The 13,063-nt window shown below is 42.2% G+C and overlaps 1 protein-coding gene across 2 annotated transcripts; it reads right to left on the bottom strand.

Annotated features, from left to right (window-relative positions):
- Nucleotides 1–3,252: 3,252 nt before the first annotated feature.
- On the bottom strand, nucleotides 3,253–12,841 carry armc8 (armadillo repeat containing 8). Of its 2 annotated transcripts, none has more exons than XM_028393833.1 (22): nucleotides 12,539–12,841; nucleotides 11,123–11,199; nucleotides 10,418–10,489; nucleotides 10,171–10,313; nucleotides 9,985–10,082; nucleotides 9,764–9,856; nucleotides 9,560–9,640; nucleotides 9,404–9,479; nucleotides 9,207–9,297; nucleotides 9,061–9,121; nucleotides 8,773–8,973; nucleotides 8,496–8,591; nucleotides 8,326–8,408; nucleotides 8,009–8,090; nucleotides 7,809–7,895; nucleotides 7,391–7,483; nucleotides 7,157–7,306; nucleotides 6,470–6,565; nucleotides 6,236–6,331; nucleotides 6,066–6,138; nucleotides 5,375–5,468; nucleotides 3,253–4,565 (listed from the first exon to the last, which is right to left on the bottom strand). In XM_028393833.1, the coding sequence occupies exons 1-22, from the start codon at nucleotides 12,581–12,583 to the stop codon at nucleotides 4,532–4,534; spliced, it is 2,022 nt and encodes a 673-aa protein (XP_028249634.1). In that variant the 5' UTR covers nucleotides 12,584–12,841; the 3' UTR covers nucleotides 3,253–4,531. The 2 variants fall into 2 exon arrangements, with proteins under 2 accessions (XP_028249634.1, XP_028249633.1); XM_028393832.1 differs by lacking the exon at nucleotides 12,539–12,841 and adding an exon at nucleotides 11,375–11,446.
- Nucleotides 12,842–13,063: the final 222 nt, after the last annotated feature.

Below are 13,063 nucleotides of genomic sequence, written 5' to 3'. Positions count from 1 at the left end.
TGCTTTCTTTGATGCAGGTCCTTGGAGTCATTGTGGCTGTTTATGTGATTATTCTGGGATCTTTGCTGGCTGTTTGTTTTCTATCCTCAGGTCCATGATGACCTCCAAGATGGCTGCTCAGAGGGTCGGGCCTGACAAACCTTCATTCTCATGAAGATTGCGTGCTGTGGCTGAGGATCAGGAATCTGACCCGGAGGTCAACACTGACTGCAGGCTAACCAGAATAAGAGGAATCGCCTGGGGTGTACGCAGAACGCTGCCCCTATTCATAAAAGGAGGAAGAGGAGGGTCGGACTTTTTGAAGGAGCATCCAGGGATCCAGTGACGTGCAAGCTGAAGGCTTGTGTCACCACCATCAAATCATTGTTGGAGCGACGCCTAGGTGTAGATTAGATGTAGTGGTTTCCCCAGGTTTTACTTCTCTTTAACTTCATGCGGATAAAGTGTTTGTTTCGTTTTTCCTTTTATTGCTTTTTTTTTTTTTGTTCACTGCAAGCGGAACACCGTGATGGCCCATCTAAGGGGATCATGAGGGAATTTTCCCAGAACAAGCAGACATCGGGTTTTTTGCCCTCACTTGCATGTTTGTGTTGCTACAGCTAACGGCACAGATTAAATTCATTTAGTCTATTTTACATTCTCTTTTTTATTCATCTGCTGTTATCTTTTTTCATATATTCCTACTTTACATATAAATTTAATTTCAGTTTCACACTAGTGACTTATTTATATTTTGTGAATGTATAACTTCATAGTGTCCTTGTTTAGTCTTTGTTTTTGAAACATGGAAGAATTGAAGATGACTGATCAGATGTTTATAATCATTGACCTTTGACCTCTACCTGAGGACGTGTGTGTTATGTTAATGATTGATACTGGTCTGCGATGTTTGGGGAAACCTTTTGTAATAGCACAGGTAGATTTAGAACCACATGGAACAGACTCTGCTGCCACTGGATGAGTAGATTGTGTATGTAAAGTGTCTCTGTAAGACTTCATGTGTTCTACTAAACTTTGCAGACATGACCATTCTCTCCTGTGGTTATTGTTGTTTGCTCAGTCACATCTTGACAACTGACAAAGAGTAGAGAACTGAGCATGATTCCTGGACTGAAATGGGTAGATGTTTTAATCCTAATAACCTATAAAAGCAGGGTCCATAGAATCCTACGATGATATGAATCCTATGAGCACGAAATGCTTACAGGTGGACCAATGCCTGCTTCTAGATATAATGGTAATTCAGATTCATCTTTAATCTGATGTAACAAAAGTGTTGGTGTAACGGCCTCGGTAGTGCTCGGCTCCTACCCATCTGTAACTGGATTCTGAGCTTTCTGATGGACAGACCCCAAGTGGTCAAGATGGGCAGCTGACTGGCTCCATCACCACCTGGTACAGCAGCTACTCTGCTGCAGACCACAAGCCACAGGGGGTTGAAGATGGCAGAATGCGTCACCGCTGTCACCTCTCCTCCCTGCAAACCATCTTCAACACAAGACTTTTCCTAACGTTTTTTGCCTTTCATTTACACATAAACGGAGTTTTAGCCTGAAAACTAATCTTTCTAAAAACTCTGGCAAAAATGGAGATTTTGGAAAATGCCGTATTCGCGTTGAATGTGAACTAACAAAAGCGGAGAAAAACAGTTTGTGGCAATCTGTGTGTCAGTTCGTGCAACCTTTTTTTGTGTGGTACGGCTGCCAGAGCAGCTGTAGTAATGGATGCGTTCCGGGTAGCATTTGCATTTCTGTTGGTGCAAGAACTTTTTATGTGTTTGCATTTGCAAATACAGCTCCTATTACTATGTAGAGGAGCAGAGACATGTTAGGTCTCCAGGTTCAGCAATTTTGGAACAACTTCTGAGCCAGACTGCATCGATGAGGCTTTTGATTAGCTTGCATGGCTTTCTCCTTCCTACAGTGCCATCCACAGGCTTGGCGTAGTCATGATGGCTCTTGGGAGCGTATTTATGCGGGTTAATGTAAACAAAAACTTTTTTTGAAAACAGATTTGTGCACAATGTTATTTTGGAAAACGAATGGAAGGACATATTGGTTTTTCAAAATACCCGGCTATGTGTAAACGGGGTCTAAGTGTTCCTTTTATTTTATATTTTTTTACATCATAAATTCTATATTCCTTTATCAATCACTTATGTACAGGCCCCACATACCTACACTAACTGAGCTGAGAATACCTTAAATTTCTAGCCATTCTTAGTTTTAATTTGACTCCTAACATTCTCTTAATCTGCCTGTAGCAGGCTGACCTTTGACCTGTCCTCCACGTCGAGCCCCACGAACAACATTTACCACCTGGTTTCTTTTACTTATGTATCAACCTGCTGGATCCCCCATGAGTATGACACCTCCTCAACACCAGGGGACACCACGTCGTGCCAACCAACTGCACCCCTGGGGGAGAGGAGGAAACGGACACTCTATTGCATTCACATCTACTTAGCTTCATTAAACAGCTCCACCTGGTACCAAGAGCACTGGACCAATCGGCTGCTACTCACACACTCTCATAGACATGAAACAAAGACTCTATCAGACAAAGTTTGTCATAAATCGTTCCTTTAAAAACTTTAAACGGGATCTAAACATAAAAACTAAAAATGTCTTGTGGCTCCACTCAGAACAACATACATGATACAAGCAGGAGACAAAGAGAGACAAAGACCTTTCAGACACATACAACTGTCAACAATGAAATCAGTCACCTATGGGAACACTTTATTTGCAAAGTACTTTTAACTGGAGGTGGTGGGGTTTATGAACTGTACTGCAGCCGGCCACCAGGGGGCACATTTGCAGCGCTGTGGTGTCCTCCATCTTTTTTTCTGTGTATTTTTATATCCATATTTACATAAAATCTATGCTTCCAACCTGCTCAGTGTCAAAGATGGTGCCCAGCATCATATGACACCCTTTTCTACAACTTTATTAAATCTTCTTTTGTGATCAAATCAACCAAAGTACCAATGTATAGGAAACTTTATGGAGAAATCACGTTTTGTCAGCTTCTAAGCTAATGCAGCTAATGGTCAATACAGATTTTTTGAAAGTTCCTCCGACCAATGTCGACATAATCCCAGTTGCAATTTATAGGTGAATATCTGACCACTCACAGAAACAACACAATAAATCCATTCCTTTCATAGCTGCAGATATCTCTTCAATGAAACAACACGGAGTGCTTTAATCCAGACAGGAGACACAGAATAAAGATGCAACACAGAGGAAATCCTTCTTCAGGTCTGCATATATTTTCATTGGTAACATTCATTCTATCAGAGCTTCAGAAAAGGTTTGAAATGTCAGGGAACAACACTCTAGAAATTTTCTGATGGGTAAACAAATTATATAACAGAGGGGTGAAACACAATGTAGAACTTGATTCTGCTGTGGATGCACTTGGTGCCTTCACCCTCCAGGGGCCGGTCTCAAATTGTTTCTCCTTACATCTACCCTGTCCTTGCTCGCTTCTCAAAACACATCAGAGAAGAGAAACCCAGCCGGCCCAGCGATTTCATTTATCCCCTTCGACAAACGCGGAGAGAGGAGGGCTGCAGAGAGTGCACAGACAGCAGCAGACATCAAGTCTTATTCAGGAGAGGTCCTCTCCTCTCCAGTGCTTGGTGTACTCGTGCCTGTTAATCAATAAGTGGAGAGGTCGAAGTAAACGGACATAAACTACATTTCCCATTGGGATTATAAGGATAGTGGACAGAAGTGACAGGCTCCAGCACGTGCAGCACCAGGGTGGTGAGGAAACAAAAACAAAGAGAAACCAGGAAATTTACATTTCTGCTCCTTTTCTCCTCCACAGACCAAGTTTAAAGTCTGATTCTCCTCGCTGTGCCAGAAATCATGATTTAGACTGAAAACAACCAGGCAGGTCAGGGGAAAATAAAAATCCAAAAATATATATTTATGTTTATATTTATATATATTTATATATTTACGAGGTATGTATCCACAAAAAAGAAAACACCCAAATTTTCAAAATAGGCAGTCTGTTTTTTTCCAAAAAGTCCTTGCTTACAATGCCTTAAGCAAACATTAATATTAATAGTATTATTATTTAAAAAAAATTGAAGCTTTGCTATCCAACAGCCCGGCTCCTGTAGACCAGAAGCTCCACAAACCGGAGTCCAGAAGCACCAAAATGGCACCTGGTGTCAGACAGCTCCAAAAAAGAAAGGAAAAAAAGTCACCAGGTCCTTAAAGATTTCACTTCAAGAGGAAAAAAAAAACTTACAACAAAAACTCTCCTAACCATTAATTTCCCAACAATCACAGTCTGAGTCTCCAGGATGTGAGCAAACCGTCAAGTGTGAGGTGTTGGTACTGAGAGGTGGGAGAGAGGTGAAGGGAGGTCAGCCACAGGTCCAAAAAAAGGTGTCTATGTGCAACAAAACAAGCCTCAAGATTAAACACAACGAAAAATTAAGAACCAATGGCAGGTGTCCTCCCAACGATTGTTAGTTAAGCTGGCAGTAGAAGATCGCTGCCCATTGTAGTCATGCTAGGTACTGCTGCAACGCCGTCTTCGCCCTAACAGACAGAGAAGCAGTCCAACATTTAATTTATGTATTTACAAATTAAGAGCAGTACATGTATACTTTGCATGATGATACAATTACTAGCTTTATAGAGAGTCAATTAAGATAATTATGTGGAATTACAGCACATCTTGATTTGATGAGCTCCAGTGTCACAGTGCTATTTAACCATTGACAGTAAAAACTATGGACAGAGCCTCCGTGACGTCACCCGTTTGTTTCTGAAGAGCCGTTTTGAGTCTCAGTGGGAGGCTCCGGGACGTGATGACCGCCGCCATGTTGGCAGCGTCACGTCAACTAAAACTCCGAATATGGACAAAGAGGGGGGGCACGAGCGGGGTTTAGGGGGGCGGGCGATCGTGGAAGCAGGAAACTCACGCTGTGATACGTCAACTGTCTGTCACTCAAGCGGCAACGCCCAGAATTATGCGTAAATTTAAGTCCGAATACAATTGAAACGAGTGGGTTGTAAAAAAATTCACCCCCCGTACAATTGACACTAGAAGAGAACCTATCATCTGAGACCACAGCGATTTTTTGTACCAGGCCGTAAACATGTTCTTTTCTGCTGTGAAATCGGCCATTTTAACATGGGAGTATATGGGAAGTTACTCGCTTTTGGAGCCAACCCCCAGCTGTTGCAGCGTGAATTACAAGTTTTGACACTTCCGCATGGGCTTCCACTTTGAGCCCCGAAGGTTGCCGCTTGTATTTAACAGAAACAACAACACCCCCTTCAGGAGAAAGGGAGTATAACTTGGACAGGAATGTTCTGCTCTGGGATTTGGTGTTGTGGCCCACCTGTCACTGAGGTTTGGGTCCGAGGACTGGGTCAGTTTGTGCAGGATGTCTACAAAGCCAATCTCCCTCAGCTTGTCCTGACGCTCCTGAGATCCTGAGAACACATGAGAGGAAAACTGATGACAACATCTGCAAAAATGAAGAATCCCAGTGCAGCTGAATGACAACGGAAATTAACAAGATCAAAGGTTCGGAGTTCCAAAAAGGGCATAAATGGATTTATAAATACTGCAAGCATTTATTGCACCATAATTACCATGGCAGCAACCATTATCTCTCTAATTTCTGACCCCAGCTGTGCTGACCTCTGTGTGCTCTAGTAATAGTTAAGTAGATCCAATTCATGCCTGACAGGCTTGAATGTTAATGATGAGCTGTTCTATCAACAGCTGATCATAGTTAGAAAAATGATAATCAGTATATCAATACTGTGATTTTATCGAAACTTTCTGTACATGCTATCTTCACCTTAGCTGATTTGTGATGAAATCAAAAGCCTGAGGTTTTATGGGGTGTTTATGTGACTGTTCTCCATCTATTGCAGCAGTTTGAGGAAAATTTCAATTATTATTTTCAATGCCATTTTAAAGTTTCCTATTTTTCCATTGAAAAACAACTTAAGGAAACACGGGAAGTACGACACACCCTCCGCTTTGCACACATCTCTCTAATAACTCATATCGTCACTTACCTTCCTCCTCATTCCAGATCAGGTTGGAGACGCAGAAGGTGGCAGCGAGTTGCAGTTTCACATTCGAATGTCCCTGTTGGAGAGGCAGAAGTCAGAAAAATTAATTAAAAAAAAAAAAAAAAAGAAAAAAAAAAAAAAAATCACAAATCAGTCAGTATTATACACAGTACCATGTAGTATTTGATTTTCTGGAGCATGTCATCGTTGGTCATGATGAGTTCCTTGGCTGTGTTGCCATCGGCGATGTTGGCGAGGATGCACAACGTCTGACAAACAAAAGTGTAACAACATTGCATTTGATTCTTTATCATACATACTTTTAGCTGATTCACTGTCATGTGCTTCTGCAGCATGTTGAAAACCACTCTGCAGTGCAGCAGCTGGATGAAATGATTGGTACTCACCTGCTCTTTGACCTCTATGCTGTGCTCTGCCTCCAGAATGAGGGTCACTGCCTGCATAATCTGCTTCCCATGGGAACTCATGATCTGGTCAATGTGCTGACAACACAAGAGTCAGGGGAAGGGAAAGCAACAGACAGTCAATCATATTGAGAGAAATCACTCATATTCAGCACATTCTGGGCCACATGCATTCAAATACACACAGCAGATTCAAGAATCTGATGCCACAGTTTTCTATGACAGTATAAAAAGCATACATGGACTACAGTAGCCAAATCAAATATAGCTAATGATAAAGTACCTCTAATACTGAATCCAAGGGGCAATTGATAGATTTGTGGTCTGAACTATGAGTTAAACCTAATTCATATTTCTGCATTGAACCTATACAGAGCCAACACCGTAGTGAACACAAATGACCGCGTACTGGTATGTTCGTGTTCTTCTGTATTTACACATTCAAAACAGTAGTGGCAGCTATGCTAAGTTTATGGTCTTTACTTTACAATGGGAAAGAGACAGGGTCAGCTTGGTCATCCTGAAGGGGCTCAGTGTTGAGCTGCTGGTCCTCTGTGTTAAATAAAGCCAGTGTAGGTGATTCAGGCACCTGGTTAGGATGCCCCCCTTTTACTGGTCCCCCTGAGTGCTAATCAAGTAAATAACATTGATACTGTGTGTCTCACTCACCGGGCGTGTTGACAACAGATTCCGCAGCAAACCGAGTGTCTTCATCAGCACGTTGCCGTCGGGGTCTGACAGCAAGCGGAACAACTGTTCTGTACCCAAACACCGAACGATTTCCACCTTCACTTTCTGATCAGCCTGGAACGCCATGTTCTGAAAGACATGCACACACTCTGTGATTTTAATACTAATGTAAAACCTACATGTGTAAAAGGCTCTAAAGATTAAAATAGTCACCATCAGTGCCCAGATCCCGTTGACCCTCAGTGCAGGACTGTCACTCTGGGTCAGACTGCATAGTAATTCAATCACCCCTGACTCCAGGATGGGCTGCAAAAACAAGAATACACAAACACACACAGACACACATGTCTCAGCATTATAATTATAAGTAAACTTGGTTATTTACAGATTCAGCAGCTTCAGAACATCACCATTTCTTTGTGTCCACCTGATGAATGTAAGTCTAACCCTGACTGTTTTAGCTCACACTGAATCTGTTGAACAGGTGGTAAGACACAGGTGGTTTTCAAAGCTACGGCTGAAATGAGGTTATGAGAGCGGAGAGTGAACCCAAACTGTAAAACTATGAGTCCAGGGGATAAAAAATAAACTGCTGTAAAACCTCATCTATTTAAACTGTTTGTGAATGTACCTCTTTGCTGGGTGAGAACTCCAGCAGTAGATTGCATAGTGTGGATGAAGCCATGACCAGAACTTCATCTGGGGCATTCTGCAACAGCTACACACAACAGAAACACACACCAAGTTCAATATTTATCGTTTCATTCACGTCCTGCCTCTAAAACTCCATAGACAGATGTGCGTTGTTGATATGTTGTATGATCCACTGACCTTCATCAGAGGTTTCCACACAGCATGATCATGGAAGCTTGTCCTCAGCTGCTGTACGGATCGTGAAAGACTGTGCAGACACCTGGACCAAAAAACAAAAAAAGAAACCCAGGAGGGTGTTTAACAGAGATGTAATAAATTAAAATGTACCTCAAACTTTGGTTTTAAAGTATACATCATAAGTTTCCTTTGTTTTATATCTTCTGATTCACTAAGAAACAGGACATTACAATTTTCTGTTTTTGTCTAAACCAACCAAACTTCCAAGTGTGAGCACATCCTTGAACTTCTGATGACCAGAGAGACTCACTTCGTACCTGACAGCTGCCAAACGGACTTTAATGCTGGATTCTGACAGGCCACTGACTATCCTGTCCATCATGTTTTCTGTCTCTGTGATCTGAAAGGAAAACAGGACTGATATCAATACACAAACATCTAATGGTGTAATTATACAGGGTTAGGGTTAGATTATACCAGAGCCGACCTTTTTGCGGATGTCTTCGTCGTTGGATCCCAGTGAAGCATAAACTTTAAAAGCAGCTTGTCTCAGTTCATGTGCGTGTTTCAGGTCGTGATCCAGCTGCAAAGCAGAGTAAAGTAAATAACAAACAGCAAGTTTTTCCACTTTATCTGAAGCAAGATGAAGATAAATTTAAAAAAATAGAAAGGAAAACTGAGAAAAGCCTCTAAATGTCTGAGACCTACAGTGGACAAAAAACTAATTTCACAGGTAAAGGCACGACTAAGGCTGTCTGACCCACCCTCTTGATGTCAGTGATGGCAGACACAGAGCTGGGGTATTTAAAGTAGTCGGCAAGCATGGCCACAAGGTGGTCGGTGGTGCTGGCAATCCTCTGCAGCTCCACGTCAGGCTCCATCAAATAGGCCAGCGTCTCTGCACCCTCCACCCGCTCCTCCAGTAAATGTTCTTTACTGCACATCCGCACCAGGCACGGCAGAGTCTGGATAGTAAGTCACATGTATGTTTAATAAACAAGTGTCACCAATATTATTATTATGTAATATTCTAATAGCAGTGAAAGCCTCACCTTTAGTACTATGCAGTTGTCATCTGTCCTGATGGCACCCGCTCGACACATGTAGGTTAGACTGGAGAAGGAGAGGTTTAGTTTTAGAGCAAGTACAGACAAATGTTATTAATTTATGATGACCAACAATAATTTAGGCCTCTCACCATTTGGCTGCTGTTAGCTGCATTTCAATGGGTTGATCCCTTTGCATCATTTTGACAAATACCTGAGAGAGCAGCTCACCATCCACCAGCACTGACAAGAAAGAAAGAGATAAACTTGAGAAGAAGATGAGAGGAAACCAGAGTAAAGTTAAAAAGACTGAGCAGGGTAGAGCAAAGTAGAGCAGAATCTTCCTCACCATTGACCAGTGTCATAGAGACCTGGGTGTTCTCATAGGCCAGGACTGAGAAACACTTTAACGCCTGCATGCGGACCTTTACAGGACAATAACAGGAGGTCAGTGCATGTGAAAAGTCACAACACCCAGCTATCCAATCACAGTGAAGCTTTCTACCTTATAAGAGGGCGAGATGAGCAGTGGAGCAATGTTCTGGATGGCACCATGGTTGAAAAGAACCGTCTGGTGCTCTGGGGTCTGGAGACAAAAAATGTCTAATCAACAAAGAACCTCAGTCTGGACCATGATGGACCTTGAGAGAGAGAGAGAGAGAGAGTGTGTGTGTGTGTGTGTGTGTGTGTTCAAAATTCTAACAAATACCTTACAACAGTGGGAGAAGATCTGTGTGATATACTCTTGTGTTCTCTGCGAGTTGCTTAGTAGAGACATTAGATGGGGAATCACAGTGGGATCCTTAAAGACAAACATAGGCAGTTTAGTAGAACAAAAAACAGGAACTGAATGACTGACTGATTTCTGATTAGATTCTGACTGAATCTAATTATGTGTCCAGCAGACAAGATATGTTTGAGACAACCTACAGTGTAGAGCAGCTGCACAGGGGTGACTGGACTGATGAAAACCGTTCTGAGACATCGAAGACAAGCTTCAATGAAGATCAGGTCCGGAGATAAAAGACCTGCAAGCACAACATGCGTAAGATGCTGTGAGGATCTCATCAAAGACACTAAACCTGCAAGCAGGGGAGTATGTTTTTCTGTCCCAACCTTGTAAAAGGGCAGGGATGATGTGACAGTCCACCAGGGACTTGATGTTATTCTCTGTGCCCATGGCCAAGCTGCCTAGGACTACGGCACACTCTGTCCTCAGCTCCAAGCTGGATGAGCTCTGCTGGAGGAGGTACAGTAACCTGCAAACCACAAAGAAAAGGCACATGTAAGCTACAATATGGCACAGCATATTATATGATGCGAGGAATGTGTGATGTAAACAGGAAGGTGTGCTGAAAAATACCGTGGCACAGCTCCAAGAACAATCAGGTTGGCTTTCTGCTTGTTGTTTCCTATGACAGCATTCTTCATGTCTCTGTGAAGTCACACACACCGATGAGTCAGCCATGGCAAAGTTTAAGATTACAGTACAGCTGACAACATCACATTATGCTGCATTAAAGATGCCTATTACACAGTGGTGCTGATGAAATATAACAAGGAGGTTATAATCAGCAGATATCCCACAGACAGAGCCTGTTCATTCATATTCATTGCATTTTTTTCCATGTTGTTGTTTCTTCATCTCTGGTAGTGCCCCCCCAGATGATATCAAGTAGCAGCTGAGTGAAGCTAGTGGAAAAATACTGCTACAGCAGGCAGTTAGTCAGTCAGGTGGTTGGCTAGTGGAGCAGTACGAGCCGTAACCAGAGCAGGTCTCCTCAGAAGTTAAAAATAACGATGAAACAGTCCAAGCCCAGGTCACCACAGTCGGGACAGAAAGAGAGAGATTTGGAGCTGCGCTGAACAAAAAAATAGAGCACCAAATGAAAGCTGTGCATGTAAGCACAGAGGCAATGCCCCTACACACCGTGACAGACAATACTCAGGAACAGAGGGAAACTGTGGCAATACTTGTCATACCTGTTAAAGAAATTAGGTCAACAATAGATAAGATATACGATAATAGATGAATTGAAGATATATGTTATATCACAGTCGGACTTACATGACTCCCTGTAGCACTTTCTGTGGGTCGGGGTCGAACAGTCTGTCAACATAATGGCGACTGGTGGCAGTGACTTCCTGTGTAAAGATAAATATAAAAATTCAAAATACATACACACAACAGAAATTAACAGTTAAAGTATGCAAATCTAAGTAAAGAGCAACTCTGTCTGTGTGTCCGGATAATCACATTTATTTTTTAAGTTCAAAAAAACAAAAAACTAGATTTTCAATAAAATCAGCCAATACATACACAATCATGCAGACTGACACATACAGCAGCATCCATACCAGGGACCTTTGACATCTGTCCTAAATTGAACTCAGTGGCAGAAATCTGTGTTTATATCACTGACAGGTTAGACCAGAACATTCCACATGACCCCAGAAAGGTAAACGTACGCCAGCTGACACACACACAGATACTGCCTCTGCTGCTGCTGCCAACACACCAGCACATTCTGTACCTGCACATATCTGACTACATACACTGATTTAGAAACCGACTTCATGATACATTAGCTCTACCGTGGGTAAATGTTTACACAAACGAAGCAAGGTTTTAATATTAAAAACCTAAAAAAAATTAAAAGATGTCCCAAATAAAATATGGATTAGCTTGATTTGCACGCACACACCGCGGGGGTGCCATGGGGGCGTTTCAGACCTGAGTATGCCGTTTTCACTCCTCTAGCTTTTAAACGTTAACTTAAACAAAGTCACAGTTGACGGCCAATAGCATCCTGTTAGAAAAATTCTAGAAACCTATTAAAACCTCTGGTGGCTGAAACAGCTATTTTGTCTCAGTCAAACTCTCTCAAACAAACGTGAAACCGGTGAATCAACTAAGTTAGCTTCGTTAGCTTAACTGTAAGCTACTGGTTAGCTAACGTTACCTGTAGCATCAAATGTTAGGTGCTAAATTAACAAGCTGCAGTAGTTAAAGCTATAATAAAATGCGTTTGCAATAAAAAGCTAACTCGGGGACTCGCGTCCCGCTGTGCATGGTGCATTCTTTATAAGCTTCCAGGTTACTACAAAACTGGTGACAGGACTGTCACAATTAGCAGTTAGCTGCTAACTCATTCCTGGTGACAGTGACAGCTACTACTCGTTTCATTTTTCACGCCTTAACAGGCCGACGGGAAGGACGGGCGTATATTTTAAAATTCTTAGAGAGTTCCCGCCCGCCTGGGCTAGACGATGATATAAATCGTTCTCATCAGCAGCACGTAGGTGGACCGCTACAGCGCTTCATGTTGGAAACTTAGCTTGTAGGCTAACATAAGACCTTAGCCCTTCATAGCCGAAGAGCATATAGCTTCCTGTGACTGATCCATTCATATTAACCAAACACTTTTTGAGTTTGCATTCTGTAAAATGACACTGAAATTCATTTTAGGAGAGTGACACTCACAGACAGCACGCTGATGCGGAGAGGGGCCTCCAACAAGCACGCCATCGCTCTTCCCCCGATCGAGCGCCCCAATCGGCGCAGCACTCTGTTGACTCTCCGCCCCCCAGAGCAGCTGTGAGCGGCCTTTAAAAAGTAACTGCAGCAAAATTGCGCAGCTCCCCGTCAGCATTTAAATAAAAACTGGTAACTTTAATTTCCTTTCTACACACCAGCGGCAGACACACAACAAAAAGCAACACCGCTAACTTGGCGAGCTGTCTGACAGACCCTAGATTTGTCAATTAGGTAAAAGTTGTTTATAAATGTGACGTAGTTGTCATCACCTTCTTTTAGATTCGATACAGTAATATAAATAACATAAAATTAATAACTGAATGCAATGAAATTCAAGTACTATATAGCAATGTATCTATGCTCATAACAAACAGTACCTGAACATAATAAAAATTAAATTCCATATCCTTATTGTCGAATCTGCTGCAAAGGATCAAACACGGAACACGGGCTTGGTAAATAGTGCGCATG

Source organism: Parambassis ranga, chromosome 21 (genome assembly GCF_900634625.1).
Source record: "Parambassis ranga chromosome 21, fParRan2.1, whole genome shotgun sequence".
Lineage (NCBI taxonomy): Eukaryota > Metazoa > Chordata > Actinopteri > Ambassidae > Parambassis > Parambassis ranga.
The sequence above is the reverse complement of the archived record's forward strand: the minus strand, read 5'-3'. Positions and strand labels throughout refer to the sequence as shown.